This window comes from Nyctibius grandis, chromosome 10, assembly GCF_013368605.1.
Source record: "Nyctibius grandis isolate bNycGra1 chromosome 10, bNycGra1.pri, whole genome shotgun sequence".
Classification (NCBI taxonomy): Eukaryota; Metazoa; Chordata; class Aves; order Nyctibiiformes; family Nyctibiidae; genus Nyctibius; species Nyctibius grandis.
Genome location: NC_090667.1, coordinates 29,060,059 through 29,076,659, shown reverse-complemented (window position 1 = coordinate 29,076,659; position 16,601 = coordinate 29,060,059). Strand labels below are relative to the sequence as shown.

Genomic DNA, 16,601 nt, shown 5'->3' with positions numbered 1-16,601 from the left:
CATCTGCAAGTTTTTTCTTTTTTTGTTTGCTTAATTGATTGTGTAACAGGATAGTTCCTGGGATACGTAGACAGAAAACTGACAACTCTACCTGCTCAGTCTGCGATGTCACAGGAGTGGCGTTGTGGTACTTCAGGAGAGCAGAAGTTTGCTATAGCTCTCTACTGAAAGTAATCTGCGCTTAATTTTCAATTTTATTTGTTTTCCTGTTTCTTTTTTTCATTAGGCTAGAACAGTTGAGAGCTTTATGAAAAGTTTATTGCATGGAGCACACATGACTAATATGGGTGGCCAAGGTCAGAGCCTCAGATGTCTTGTTCTCGCTATCAACACCTTTTCTGCACTGCTGGCTGAAGCCTTTCTCTAGAGCTGCGCTGTACAGAGCTATGAAACAACCCACTCCTAGGGGAAATTACTTTATTTCACAAGATGGTTCAGGTTCATTACTGATATTCTTTTCTTGCTACCAGGTCCCTTGTCCCTCCACAGCATTCCTAGGTTACAAGCACATTGACAGTGCTTTGCCCTGGGGATGGTGGACCTTTATGCTTTGTTCTGTCTTCTGGTTTAGCCTTTTGGGATACCATACAGCCTGCCTTGAAGGGTGGAGCATTTGATTTTACACAGGTCATTGTTCTGTGACATACTAGGGTTTTGTTTAAATCTGTTTGCCTTCTGATAATGTTCCCTATGCTGAAAACACGGGAAATTGTTGATATTTCAGCTCTGTTACGGGCTGCGAGTGGTGGGACCTAACCTCAATTTAGTTGCCGCTGCTTAAAAATTCCTCTAGCAAATGTAGACTTGGTTCTGCAAAAGTCAGCTGATGTAATGTCAGAAAAGCAGTTTGATGTTAGTCAACTGAAAGAAAAGACATGATTGTTCAGTTTCAGATCAGTGGTAAATAAAGTAAAAGAAAATTATTGTGTATGTTATCTGATTTCATTTCTCATGTATCCAATATGTTTGGCTTTAAAACTCTAGTCCAGAGGCTGTGCATCCAATTTACTTTGAAGAAAAATCTATTGATAGCAGAACAGCTCTGTTTGTGATGAATTTGAAAAGGTCTTCCCTTGTGAAACAAAAGGAATTTGTATATACAAAGAAGAAAAAAAATAGATTGTGTTAAAAAAGAAAGTGCCAAAAAGAAAGTAAGAAATGGTTTAGATTCATGTGGGTTTGTTTAGGACTCACGATAGAGATAATGTTTCTTGGAGGGAAAAAATTAGCAAGCGATGAGTATGGTTGATAATTACTTTTATATCCTCAATTTAAATTAAATCAATGATTGCTCTTAGAAATGTCACTTTGGGATAAATGACTACACCAAGACATACAATTTTAGCAGTGTTATGTCAGTAATTTAGCAGGTGAAATGCTGTTTTTCAGTATTTGTTGGGAGTTAAAACATTGATGAGGTTTGTATTGTCACTAATATACAAAGAGTAAACTTTGTTCTTTTTGTTAACATTTGGGTTTTTTAAGGTATAACCATTTTTTATTTTTACTGTGGAATTGTTAAAAGTCAACCACTGGGATTGTGATGCTCTGTATTACAGCAAAAGCACGTTAGTGATTCCAGCTTTGCACTGTAAGCAGACAACACAGGATTTGAATTCTTTCCCCTCTATCCCCAGCCAGATAACTCATTAACAGTACAACTCTTATAAGAAAAGTGTATCCAGGGTGAAATCAGTTCATAAATTCAAGTCTTAAAATTACCTTGTAGGAAGCACACTTTCTCATGGTTTTATTGGACAGGTAAAACTTGAAATACGAAACACAGTTGTTTCTTTGTATAGCCTTAATCAGCTAATTAGTTACAGGCCTCTTAAAAGATCTCAGGAAATACTTAAATCTATCTCTGATAATTGCTGAAAATGTGTACTTATGGGTTACTTAGAAAATTGTTGTCTTCTTTCCGACTTCATCTATTTTCTCTAGCAAAATATAGTATTTTAGTTTAAATACCCAGAGAACTTTTAAAAGCAATTCTGAAAAGGAAAATGAACAAATGGTTATGACTGTCTTTGAGATAGTGTATCCCGCTAAGTGGTTGGAGCTCTTTTCTTAGGAGGAAGCATCTGTGGTGAGCTGTTCTGCACCCAGATTGCTGCCAGGTATTTTCTACTATTGTGTGTCTGTGCCATGTCCTGTAGACCATGTTGCAGATTGTTGAAAATCTAAAGCAAATACCAGCATGAAATGCCTAATGGAATACCAAGGAAAGAAAATGCAAGCAGTAGACTGCATGAGTTGACTCACCCCCTAATGCAGATGTACGCTTCAATTGCACCTACTGCTACATATATATATATATCTCTATATCTATATCTCGCTTTCCAGGAAGAAAGATCCCGGTGCCAAGGCTCACTTTCCTGTGTCTCCAGCAATGTACCTACAAGATTAGCGATTTAAACCAGCTTGACTTTAATACAGAATTTCAGTTATTCATAGTAACAGGAAGATCCACGCATCGCTCAATAAAAGCGAAGCTTTTTACAAAAGGCACCCCCCATTTCTGCCACTGTGCCGTACTGTCTAGATGTCTGTATGGATTTGGCATTGCCCCTTTATGACTGAGCAGTAAAATGTCCCTGCCTGTGGCAGGGGGGTTGGAACTAGATGATCTTTAAGGTCCCTTCCAACCCAAACCATTCTGTGATTCTATGATATAGCAGTAGCGATGACTGTTTGGCTTCGTGCAGGCTGGTGAGATATGTTAGACCTCCTTTCTTGTAATATGTTGTGGAAATGTCGGTTTGGGGAAAAGATCGTTACACTGGGAAGCAATGCTGTCGAGCATTCTATTCTCTTTTAATAGCTAGATTTATAAGGAGTCTGTGTATGTATATGTGTGTGAGTGTACATATATATATTATTTTATAATATGTATCTTAATAGTCAGACCTGTGAAATTCTTGGGTATGTATCCTTCTTGCTAAGTGCTTTTAGGATATATTAGCACTAACTGAGGTTACAGGCCTGACTTTAATTGAATATTTCTGTATTTATTTATGCAACAACAGTCAAATTGAGCTCTTTTTTAATTAAAACACACAGAGAGCAATTTTTCCTCCTCTTTTGTCCCTTCACTCACAGTAATTTTCATATTCTGTAATTTAAAGCATGTATATTCCATTTTAAATTTTTGGATTAATGAAATCTTTATGCTGGTAGATCTGCGTATATGTGTGTGTGTATAGGAGTACATAGATGTTAGGGGGAAAAATATTTCTGTGAATATGAATTTGAAAGGGTGTTAGATTTTCTTCTCTTTAGCTTATCTTCAGTATAGCCTCAGAATGTCTTACCACAAAAGATGGTTTTGACAAAATTGCACTCAAGAATTGACAGAGACCATAGTATTCAGTATTTTTGAATGCAAGAATTCTGCAGATTTGAAGATAGGTATATTTTGAAAGAGATACAGTCCCCATGACTTTAAAATAGTCCATTGATGCCTAAGTTTATGTATTTTCTTCTTAATCCTTTTTGTTTAGCAAACTCTCTTGTTAATCTTATCCCCAGGAGATGTGCAGATGATGATAAGAATCATTTATGTTATGAGTGAACATGTTGACATCTGTATGTACTGGAGGTGACTGTTGCTTTCCAGGTTCTCAAGGCCAGTGTGTGCTCTGCACATGTGGATTGAGCTCTGCAGTTACTTATGGCTGGGTAGGAACAAAACTGTTAAGAAATCCATGCAGTAGCTAAAGGTGAAGGGTATTAGAGTTGTGCTACAGAGATCTTCATACAAGCTGTCATTACAAAGTTCCAGTTTCAGAAGAAGGATCTTAATTATGATCTTTGAGGCATGCCCTGTGATTAATTGTAACGTCCAGGGGCTAGCATGGACCAGAAATGTGTGAATAGGGAGAAGGCTGAGGAAGTGTTTGGAGCTTCCTGGACGTCTGCAGATATTCCAAAGCTTAATGTCTTTCATGTCATTGCAACCATATGTATTTTTATGGGGTTTTTTTAGTGCCTAAAGATTAGAAAATAACTTTTAATTGTTATTTATGAAGCACCATATGGCACTCTCTAATTTTGGCTTCTCGTGGAATGAGGGAAATGAAATTAATTTGAAATCACACTCAGAAATCTATTATTAAGTTAATAGAGCTAACAGCTTGTCCAGTGTCCTCAGACAGAGCATGTTCTATCTGCTTATAATAACAAGTAACTCTTTATAAATCTGCAAAGAAAACTAAGGGGCAAAGAGAGGCTGAGACAAGAAGAGAAGCTACATATGTTGGTACAGTGCATGGTCATGAATAGTGGTTCAGCTAACAAGCTACTGGTTAAAATCAAGGGTACGACGTGTATTTTGACAACTGCTTTACAGTGTGATCTAAATCATTGCTATTTTCTTCTAGGTTCATGAGTTAAAGGCTCATCTTGGGGGATAAAATGCTTTTGTCCCATTTTTTTGCTTTCATCTTCCTTCCTGATGCTAAGCAAGTAGAAACTTGTTCGGTCCACCCAGCTAAGCTGTTACAGGCTTGTGTCTCTTTTGTGGCTTACGTTCGATGAGTAGTGGTAACAATTTAAACCTCGAGGTTTTTTCTCTTAACCTCTCCTAATATGCAGTGAGTCTTCAGAGCTGGATCTGTAAAGTTTGCGTTATCTTGCTTCCACCAAACAGTCAAAATTGAAGACTTTTAATACAATGATGTTGAAAAGAAGAAATCACCAACATGAAAGACTAAAAATTACCAAGCTATGAAAAGCACAGTGGGACTATTTTTTTTTGGTCTTTTTTGCTTATCTGGAACATTCCCTAAATTGCCTTTCTCTAATCTTTTTGAAAAGTGTCTGCAGATGGTGTGATATTAAGAAAAATATCACAGAACAAAAAAGAGATCTAGAAAAAATATCTAAAGGAAATTATTTTTCTTAGAAGGCTAATTAATATTGGCAGGGATGCGTTGCTAGGGATGCATTCTGAATGGTTTTATGTTGAATGTCTCGGCGTACTGCATGCATGTGAAGGAATTGGATGGGTTGGTTAACTTTATGGGGCTGTAAAAAAAACATTCTTCAGGTAATAAAAATTCGGCACTTCATCTTCTAAACAAAATTTTTTTGGCTTTGAATCTAAATTCACCGATGTATCATTAATCAGTGAGATGTCCTTTTTATGGAATAATTAAGTCTGCAATATTGAATTAAATATTAACCGACTCTTATAATGGGTCTCCTCTTAACCTTTTTCCAATATTAGATTGTTTTGGCAATTGCTTCTATTTCACATATGTGATGAGTAAACAAAAATAAGAGGAGGATGATAGTACATCCTCTCCCTTGTTAGTTCTGCTTAGTATATTACTGGTATTATCTGACATGAAGTTATAAACAGTTGTGCTTACCCCAAATGAAACTTAATCTGCCTACAGTAGTTAATCTTTACCAGTTGCCAGAGGGCTAGAATATTTATTTTTGTACTGCTTAATGCAGTAGCATTTTTTATGAAATGAAAAGCTAGATACCGTGAAAACTAACTAGTAATCCTTAGAAGGATTTTAAGCAAACTGTGCAGGAAAGTATATTCAGGAATAAATATGCTCATTATTCTGGTTGCAGTGCTTCTGTGTTTTAGATAGAAAGTTCTCCATTTATTTTTGTATTCTGTTGTCTCTTGTCATCTGTAAACCTTTATGTGGTGAGCTTTCTCTGTTTCAAACTTGGATAACTCTGTTTTTTAGATCTCAAGCTCTGGAAATGAATGAGCTTTTGCCCAGAAGTCTCCAGTTAGTTAACTCCACTTGACAGGAATGAAACATCAGAACCAAATCAGATAGTTTTCTTCTTCTTGGTTTTTCTTTTCACTCTGGGTGAAATTCATGGCTACTCCAGGTGGCCACAGCCATACCTGTGCATCACTTACGTCCCACTTATATCTGCAAAAGAATTTAAATGTCACATAGCCTTGTGCAAGCCCTCTGCCCAGCATCTCTGTTACTAGATTTTACTTCTCCATCTGGATTTTACACCTGCTTTCAGATGTCTGTTAGAAGCCATGCTGGAAAAAAAAATATTTAAAATCAGATGGTGTTTGTTTTCATTGTGGAGTCTTGCTATTCTTTTCTTCTCCAAATAGAAAATACTTCAGTAAATGAGACTACATTTGAGTGGCAGATACTGTGGTCTTAGAAATGTCCTCTTTTAAGTATGTAATTCCTATCCGTAAGTAGTTCTTTTTAATGTGCACAAGGTAAGGTGGTGCTTGTTTTTTTGTTGGTGGTGGTTTTGGGTTTGTTTTTTTTTGAGGGGGTGGCTTTTTTGGGGTGAGGGAGTTGTTTGTTTTGGGGGGGTGGCAGGGAAGGTTAGCAAATCAGTGTCATTTTTTACTTCTGCTTCAAAATCAGGACCAGGAATCAAGGGCATATGTGGAATAGCAGGTCCAAAATAATGCTTTCCAACTTTCTGTCTTTAGAACTACTGAGGCAGACAAATTCTTGCATGTGATCATTTCCCCATCCAGATGTTTCCCAGATAATGACCAGTCTAGCATGATTTTCTTCAAAGGCTCAATAAATTATTTCAGCAATACAGTGAAAACTTTGTTCTTAATTCCACCACATAAGTTGGATAATGAATTGAACTACTGGAGGACATTTCGATACTACTGGACTTGATTCAGATTAAAATACTGCCAGATTTGCTATTCTTCTGCATGTTTCTAGTTTTGGTGTGGATTGATTTATTGATGGTCTGAGCAGCAGAATGTGTGGTATCTAATGCAGCCCTACACAGTGAAACAAAAACTAAGGGATATAAGGCTAAGAAGTAGAACAGAATTGTTTAATGGTAACTGTCTCTGGGAGGGAAATGTTAATTTTGATAAAAATGTAAATTTTCAGCTAAGAGCTGCTCAGTATTTTCATCGCTTTGGGTAAAAATGCAAACTGCAGAATAGCTTTAGGTTTGGAGCTTCATTAAGAAATTCTTCATGAAACATGTCAAAGCTCCACTCATTGAAATATTTGTGCATGCACTCAAATGCCAAGCTGCCATGAGTGGGTGCTTAAAATTAAGCAGGTAACTACCTGTTTGATGAAAGCGGCAGTATTGTGTCACTGTAAATTACCGTAAAGAGGAGAAATGACCACTGCTGATGTGATGTTGAGGACTGTGGAAGCAGGGAGGTCCCCTGAGGCGGGGCTGTGCATGCACATGTTAAGCTATCAGGTGAGTTTGTCCTGGTATTTACAGGGCAGCAAGAGATGATGAAAACTTCATCATCATGGGGGCTTAGTTCTGCCTTAGTGTTGGCAAACTTGCAGAAGTTGGATCTAAAGCTGCTTCACCTTCAGATGCCTCCCTTTTAGCACATGGCCCCTTTCTCCTGCTTTTGAAGGCTGTTGATTGTGTGCCCAGCCACCGCTGTGTGATGTGCTCCAAATTTCTTTTAGCTTTGCCCTCCATTGTAATGCTTATTTTTTTAAGGATCTTGCCAGTCATAGCAGGCCTATATGTAAAGACTGTGCTGGGCAAAGGACTAATTATCAAGCCTGTACTTGAATGGGGTTCACCTGCCACATATATTACATTATGAATTTGTTAACACTTCTTAAGTAATGGTGGTAACGTTGCAGTTGTCTTTACTCTCTACATGTATACTTGCTTTTTTTTACCATGTGAATTCCCTGGTTTCTTAGGTTTCTTATTTTGTGTTGCAGGTTTGAAAATATCTTCCACTACAATACTTTTGTGCTTAAAAGTGAATTCTGAAAAAACTAATATATGTTCCCCAGTTTTTATATTTTCTACACTGCGTACAAATTTTTCAAAATCATCTCTACGTGACAGTAATGGATAAAAGAATTACAAGCAGTCGGAGAAGACTTTTTGTCTTGTGCCTTACACATGATCACAAAGAATGACATTTTGAAAGCGTTCCAGGAAAACAGGTGTGTGTATTGTTGCAGCTAGGGATGAGAACAGTGTTTGTTCATAATGACTGCTTGACTTCAACACTACAGATTGCATAAAACCTGTTCTCTGAACAGCATTAAAACAAATTGTGTTGTGGTATTCAATCAAGAATTTAGGACACAGTTGAGCTGCCCGAGTCTGCTAACTTTAAAATATGTTTTATTTAAAAAAAAAGTTTGCAGGATATTTTGGCAAGGAAAACTTGAAATCCCTGTAAGCTTAAAAGGTGAGGACGCAAAGAAAAATGTCAGTGTATTCATTTCACTATAACTTTTGTAGTTTAGGGAAAAGGGAAGGGTAGAGAGAAACACCTTGCTAAAAATCTGGGAAAATATCAAATTTTTGAATGGCAGTGGTTATAGAAAGCAAGTATAGTGATGTGTCTATGTATTTTATATTTATAAGGAAAACAGGTCTACTAAACCACATGATTTTGCATGCTCAAATTTCTCAGTGTATAATAGATTATCTTGAGAACCTTCCATGGTGGTGTCAGGTAATAGGGATCACAACCGATCACAACCAATCACAAAGAAAAGTATTCTTTGTGTGCTTTTACAGTTTCTTAAAGTGAAAACATCAGAAGAGGAGAAAAATAATATTGACTTGGGCATAATATAAAGAATGTTATGAAGTCTAAAATTTGCAAGAATGAAACTGGTAGGTATAATGATGGAAGAACACTGTATCAGTTTGCATGAATTTCTCCATTTTGTTCAGTATTCACTACGCAACACGGTGCAGGATGCCAGGCTGACGTTGCAGGTTACAGCAAGTGCCTTCTCTGTTGTACCCACAGAATGGATGTTGCCTGAGAGCTGGCAGGAAAAGCTTTGCTCACTTGTCAGTAGACTTCAGTGCTTTTCCACCAAATGAAGAACTTGTTCCTCTCTTGACTGAGTTTTCAAGCCATGTCTCCTCTTGAGTTTGTAAGCAAATGTGACAAATAGTGCTCCTAAATAGTTCTTCTAAACCCTGTGTCTATTACAGAGGAACTCTATGTAAAAAATACTGAGAATTTAGGTTGAAAAAAAACTATTAAAGTCTGGAAAATACCAGAAATAAGATATCCCATGGAGTTTTAAACAAGCACATACAATGAACAACTTTAATCTGAGAACTATTTTTTTTGAATCCCTGCCTTAATGTGCATATTTTTCCATGCATTATAGTGGTGCTGCTGGATCTAGTGAGGCTCCGTTTGCTGTATAAGTAATTTATCAGGTTTCATTTAAATGGAGGATGTGTGAATACTTGATTACTTTTACTCTGAGAAGGCTTAAGAATGCAATACTAAGAGTGAGCTTTAGCTTAGCTGATTTTATCTAGCTTTAAAATTTTTATCACCGGTGAAGTGTGTGGTAATGGTTATGAAAGCAATTAATAACAGTAGTGGCAGAATCAAGAGACTGACTAATTTATCATTACAGGTTTTAATGAGGCTTATAATCTAGCAATAAATATACAATATATTCAAAAGTGTGGAGTTATAAAAAGGATGATTTATTTAACTTTAATTCTAAACTGGTATGAAAACCAAAGGCTGTAGAAACTAGGCATGTAAGAACATAATTCTTTTTGGTGTTACAAAGCAGAAGAATGAAAATAACAGAGGAAGAGAGTTTAAATTAAAATTAAAGGGGGGGGAAGCAATTGTTTAACTTCATTCTAAAGACCTTTAAGCACACCAATAGTTTTGTCGATGTGGGAGGTATCTTCTTGTGGACAGCTTCTTTTTCCCATCTCAATCTGCTTACTTGGCAGAGCGTGGGATCTGTCTCAGACGCTGCATCCCTGGAGTTCTCAGAAGATGGGGAGCAGTGGAAGTGATAGCAATACTTGCTCCTTGGGAAAAGCTGTCTCAGATTTCAGAGAAAGTTTGTGTAAAGAGACTCAAATGTGAAAAGCTATTGCAGCAACTTTAAGATTCAGTGTTCAGCTTGGGAATTAGGCTTTATTACCATTTTTTTATTATTGCATTATGCTTGTTATGATAGTCCTTATAGCTTTTATTCTTCTTCTTCCTTCTTTCTTGTGCTGAAGTAAGTATATCAGAGTGTCTCTGGACAGGAGTGTTGTTAAAAAGTAATAAGCACCTGACAGGATCTTGCCTGAGCAGTATAACAGGATGGCTGAAATTTGGAAAATTAATTATAGCCAGCCTTTCCCAAAGGGAAGACAGAAACCCAGGTGGTAGTGGTAGTATTAAAACAAGAAAGAAGCAAGCAACCACAATAGAACAGGACAGATGAGACCCCAAAAAGAACGCTTCCTTACTGTTGGATCAGCTAGAGGTGGGTGGAAAAAAACCCAACCCAACCCAAACGTGACCCTTTCAGGGCTTGTAAGGAGAACCCCATGTTTTGGAAGACAAGCTCTGAGCTGCAGAGATGCAGTTTGGGAGAGGTTATCTAGAGCCCTTGCAGGACACTTGAGCATTTGTGGTTTTGCATCAACACTGGTGAGGAAACTGAAGTAGGAATGGCATGTAGGCGTCTGGGTTTTATTGGTATCCTTATAGTTCTGCTATCCAAAATGAAGTATAATTGCTGTCAGAAAATGTCTGTAATGCCTGCCTTGTTTTCCTCAACTCCTGTGTTATGAAAGCTAGATTATAAAGCAGAATTGCAGAAAAAAACTTGCTTTGGGAAGGGAAGCACTGAATTTACTGCTCTGTTTTAGGAAATCGGTGTCCAGCATAGGTGGCTGGGAGGTGGAATTGGTCATCCCATGGGAGTCCCAGCCAGTCCTTAGTGGAGTAATATTCTGGACAATCATGAAAAAGGTGGTGAATAAAGCTTGGCTGGCCAAAGGGGAGCTTAAAGTTACACATGTCCAAGCATGACAGTGATTTGTGTCCCTCAGAGGAGTCTTACCAGGTAAACACATCATTAGATTGTCCTCTGCCTCTTTGTAGAGTTGGAGAGTTTGGAGCTGGTTGCAGATCAGTGTACCCCACCTAACTCTTTCGGGACTTTGGGAAGGAAGATGTGCTTGAAGAGTTCTGCTCATCAAGCACAGCTTAATGACTTTAGGTAACGAAGGGTGGCTATTGAAGTTCTTGAAACTAGTTAATAACTGCCTGGCCACACTGGGCGGGGGTCCTCCTGTACATAGTGAAGGACGGAGGAGTCCTGTTAACCCCTGCTGCCTTTGGTGTGTTTATAAACTCATGTTTGGGTCGGTAAGGAGGCAGTGCTTCTCTAAGATGTTGGTTTGGCATGTCCTCAATTGGTCTTCATTGCACCGCTCCCATGGCACAGGGTTGCTTCCGTCTATCTCACAATGTGTACTAAGCTCATTACAAGAGAGATCAGTGCATTTTCCAGTGACACTTTGCTGCTGCTGCAGTGCTTATGGTGCTGCCAGGGCTTGGAGTCAGCCCTTCTGTGAGCAGTTGCCTTACACTGGGGTAGAAATACACTAATGTAATCCTGAATCAGGTTCTGCATTTTTAAAAGAGGTGCAGACACTAATTAATTTTCACAGAGCCCCTGCAGATAGAAAAGCTGAACTGCTGAAAGTCACATGGTGAGACAGAAATGTGATTAGGATTTTGTGTGAGACCTCCTCCCTTTCAGGCCTGTGCTCTAATTCTGTGGTGTAGGATGTACTCTCTGGTAGAAAATCTTTTGTTCATAAACAGGCAAGAGTGAGGCCTGTTACTGTGCAGTCTTACATTGTCTGTTCTTTATAGGAGTTTACTTCCAATAAGCTACAGCACATTTTAATGTAATTGTCAACACGCCTAATTTGCAATCACACAGTAGTATCAATAATAATGGAAAGTTGTTCACAGGTAATAAATTAGCATACCATATAACTAGCAGAACTATGGTTCTCAATATAGTTTCATGATCAAAAATTCAGTAGTTAAATATACACAGCAGTGGGCTGAGAACAAGCTGTTCATTTTTGCTGCAAGCAGTACCAGTGGACCGGAGTAATCATAGCTCCCAAAAGCAGGACTGATTTTATTGATTTTAAATAGACTTTCATTATAGAACTGAGCCTATTACAATTGCAAGGAGTGTCACTGCCATTTGTGTTCACAGCACTGACTGAAGGGAAGGAGATGTATTGTTGAATGCAATGTAGAGGATGCTTGTCCCTTGGAGTGTTATATTCTGTTCTGCTGAAACATCTGAATTTATTTAAATAAAAGTACTTCAGGCTTTTTTCCCAGTGTGGTTAGATTTAATTCTTTTAGAAATGTGGTTAGACTCAGCGATAGCTGTGAATTTTAAACTCTGAGGACTTTTCTGAGGAGTAAAGGTCTTGCTGCTTTATTGGCATCTGACTGTATTTTGCTCCATTTTTTAAAAGACTCTTTGGAAATGTTCATGTCTCTCTTTTTTTCTGTAGATTAATGTAAAAAAGACAAATATAAGATCCAGTGAATAAACTGTTAAGTCTGAGATATTAATGTATTCAAGTTATAATTAGTTAAGAACACATGCTGTTACCAGAAATGCGTCATTAATCTACACGGAGCAGTTTGTGGCTATTTGCTGCTAAATTAGTGACACTTAAAAGCAGTCTTTTTTTGTATTGTTTTGAATGATAAAGAAAATTTTAAGTCTATGACAAAAAAAAAAGTCTATGCACATTTAAAAAGCAGCCTGTTTTGTTGTTTGGGTTTGTTTTCTAAGTTTTGGGGTTTTTTTAAATTTACACAAAGGCTTGTCAGTCAACAGGCATAAAGAGAAGTTCATTGAAGCCTTAATTACCAAATGCAGTCCTGTTGAAAATGTGGTGCTATACTTCATGGTGGTGTAAAGACACGATGCTTGCGCTGGGTTCTCTTCAAAACCAGTATTTATAACTACACAGCTCTGCTTAAACATTTTTCCAGTGTTACTACAGCAGTTTGGAAGGGTACTAATGGAAATTAATTACAGCTTTTTGTTTTTAATGGAATTAATACTGGCTCTGCATACTGCTTTTTTAGATTATTTATTTGTTGTTATTGGAGCATACAAGTGAAGGTGAATTACTTCATATATTCCAGCTAAAACCACATTTTTCTTTTGGGATAGTCTTTCATAACATGATTTGGGGATTCAGGCAGGAGATAGCATAAAAACTTTGTGTGAGCATTTCTAGAAATCGTGTCTTTAAATAAAATGATCATGTTAAGTAGTGAATCAACTTGGTAAGTACTGAATGTTCAAGCTTAGTTACTGTAAAATAAGATCTGGCTGGTTTACTTAATTTTACAGAGCTTGGGCAAATAACTATTGAATTAAATTGCTTCCTCTTGGTTTCCCCAGGGCAAGAAGAAGCTGCTGTACTGTGCTCTGCCGCGCTGCTATATTGATTAGTTCTTCAGGTCTAATCTTTACGTGGTTATGCTTACTTTCTAGTGTGTTTGTTTATGGTTTTGATAGTTGTTTTTCTGAAGTTATTATATTGCCTTGATAGTCCTCTAGTGTATTATAAAAATGTACACATTAATTCTTTTCTCTAACTTCATTTGTTGTAGCCAAATGAAGATAATCATCACTTGTGTAGCGTGCTGGTTAGGATTGAGAGTGTTGATCGCTCACATAATTGATACCACGTATGACTGACAATCAAAACTCACATTGTCGGGATGGTTGGTACCTAAAACCTATATAATTAAATGCTTGCAGCATCTATTAACAATCCTATATTAGATTTTTTTATCACAGCAGCTATTGTGATTTTAGAGTTTGCTGCTGCAGGTTGGAAAGTGATTTATAGTTTTAATTCATCTTAATAATTTTTGTGCTTAGGAAACACTTGATATAAAACTTTTTGTTGCATTTAAATTTCCTTGTTATCTGCCTTGCAGTGGCATGAATAATAGGGAGCCCAGAACATGAATATATTGGAATGCATGAAGTATTTTCAAGGAGAGTGCTTTTAAGGTTCAGAATGATGTATGTCAAATGTCACTGAATGGATAAACATGTGGAGGGGTTTTGCCTTGAGAAGCTTGGAAATCAGACATCTCTTAGTACGGTACCACCAACAGCTATATTGAAACTGCGTTTCTGTCTTAATACAGGAAATAGAATAAATATTATGAAATAAATATTCTATCCTAAGATCCTGCTTTTTTTCTAGTTGCTGAAATTTATTATACAGGAACTGATGCTGTGTCAGAGCTGGTCTGCACCAAAAAATTGCCGCACCTCCAAACTTATATTTAATCATCTATAAAATATTTTTATGTAATACGAGCCTAGAAAGCCTGTGTTTGTTTGAATGGAAGTATCCGTATCCTCTGTGCCACTTGAACAGTAATTCTATCGCTTTAACGACAAATTCTCATGTTTTCTTGCATACTTGCATAGAATATTGTGTTCAAGGTGTGACCACAGACTTCAGAGGGAATTGACTCAATCACAAAAGGGTAACGATGTTAGGCTTTTCTAGGCACCACTTAATGATATGTTAATATTGGAATCTCAGACTTTGCAAAATAGCTGGCAGTATTATGGTAAATGTGCAAAGTGACAGTATTCAGTATTAATAAACGTCTTACAGGCACCTGGCAGGTCTTTATGGTTCAAAAAGCTGCTATGGTCCATGGAGCTGCAGAGGTCATGAGTGATGTTTTTGGTTGGTTGGTTTTTTTCTTTTCCCTTTTCCCCCTGTTTTGCTCTGTAAGCGTGTCAGGGTTGCTTCTGTTTGGAACATAGGTCTTGGTGCAGTTACTTCTGTCACTGTGTCTTGCTGCACTTGTTACTAAGATACTGTTGCTCTCACATTGCCAAAGATTCAAGTGATGCCTCACACACAGATGAACACATTTTCACAGCTACTGCCCTTGCTCTACACTCACCTGCCCTTGGGAGGTGGGGATTCCTTCTTCTAGGACCACATCCATAGATTTGCTTACATGTGTTCAGAGCAAGGAATGGAATTTATTTTCCTTGATGAGCATTTGTTTGTTGTACATTCAAGACAAAATATGATCTGATTCATGTTTTAAAAACCATGCCAGAGTGTAAGCTGTCAAACCGTATGCTGGTTGTATGCTTTGTTGTGCAGGCCATGTAGCATTAATAGCATGGTTTCGATCTAAATAATGACATATTTCTCCTGCTAATAAGTAGTATATATTTATCCTTTAACTTCCTTGAACAATTCTTTTTTGCAAGGTTGCTTTGTGAAAATTTTGAATTGACCCTTATTTTGTTGCTTACTGGTTATTCATACTTCTCATTTTTTTTGAAGAGTCTAACCTGGAAATGCTTTTTAAACTTACACTAACAAGCTCGATAAATGACACACGATAGAATAGCAATGTGGTTTTTCTTTTACAGAGGCAAAGGAGATTGTTCTGAAGGCACAGATTCTGGCTGGAGGGAGAGGAAAAGGTGTTTTCAATAGTGGATTGAAAGGAGGAGTTCATCTAACTAAAGAGTAAGTCTTTAAAATTGAAAAAGCATAAATAAATTGTTTCTGTTGTAATAATTAAGCTGTTTACAATAGCTATATGCCTGTTTCTTTTAATATCTTTCAATAAACTAACCTTTTTCCTTTATTTGTAGCCCTAAGATGGTTGAACAGCTTGCTAAACAGATGATTGGGTACAATCTGTCAACAAAGCAAACTCCAAAGGATGGTGTGACAGTTAAAAAGGTAAGATTTTTGCCTCTTGAAAGTGAAGGACTCTGTTCAGCTGCAATTTTGCATTAATATGCTGGGGTGTATGACATGGATTTATTTTTTTCATTCCTTCTCCAATGCCTGATTGATTGCATCTAGTTGATGAAAGAAAAAAAAAGTTGCTTTCTCTTTGTGTGCATGTATTTTGTCTATCAATTGCAGCATACCTGGTGGTGGAAAAATAAATTCACTTCTGCTACCTGTGTTGAAGGGAAACCTTTGTCATAGGTTCGTCCTTCATCGAATACATACTAAATGCTAGCATAACTGTATGTAGCATTAACTGGACGTGCTTATTGACGTTCTGCTTAGAGAAGTAATATCATGTATATATTACATTACCTGTAGTAATAATATTATCTGTATTTCATTCACCCTCAGCTTTGGGCAGCTGTTATTAAAGATGGGGACAGATGACTTTGCATGAGAATGATCTCAATTTTTTAAAAGAAGTGTCTAAAAGTAGATTCTTCCTAACTTGTTGCAGATACAGAGTAAAATGTGGTCATGGTAGTGGTTCAGCTAATATGTGGTAATTAATTTACCTATGATGGTGCATACTGCAAGGTGCCAAGATTCACTTCAGCATAGATGTATTGCTCTGTATTGACCTAAATATGAGAAGCATAGATAGCATTTCAGCCAGATTCCGCTTTACCTTAGTAAAATTCTGTAAGTCAGGAAATCCTAGCAGTTGCCTATCTACTATATATATTTTTATTTCTTGCTTTGTTTTACTGAGCAGGATCTTCAAACGGGTGTGTAGTCAAGAGCCACACTTTATTTGATGCCAGGAGATAATTTGGCATGAGCTAAAAAGAACTGCAGTTTGCTTTTAATATATTGTGAACAGCTTGGTATATTAGCATCGAAGGGGAACACCTGTCTGCAAAGATACTGTCTAATGAGGGCTGGAGGAGGGTGCTTGTGCAGTTCTTCTCTTGGGGAACAAGGAGAGCAGATTACCATCACTCCTCATAGTTGTTGTTAAAAAGAAATACTAGATATTAAAA

At 37.3% G+C, this 16,601-nt stretch overlaps 1 protein-coding gene across 1 annotated transcript in view; it reads left to right on the top strand.

Annotated features, from left to right (window-relative positions):
• SUCLG2 (succinate-CoA ligase GDP-forming subunit beta) overlaps positions 1 to 16,601 on the top strand; it is a 129,449-nt gene that overhangs the window by 42,126 nt on the left and 70,722 nt on the right. The window contains exons 3-4 of the mRNA XM_068408786.1: positions 15,243 to 15,342; positions 15,471 to 15,561. Of these exons, the coding sequence (XP_068264887.1) occupies positions 15,243 to 15,342; positions 15,471 to 15,561 (191 nt within the window). The remainder of the gene's footprint in view (positions 1 to 15,242; positions 15,343 to 15,470; positions 15,562 to 16,601) is intronic.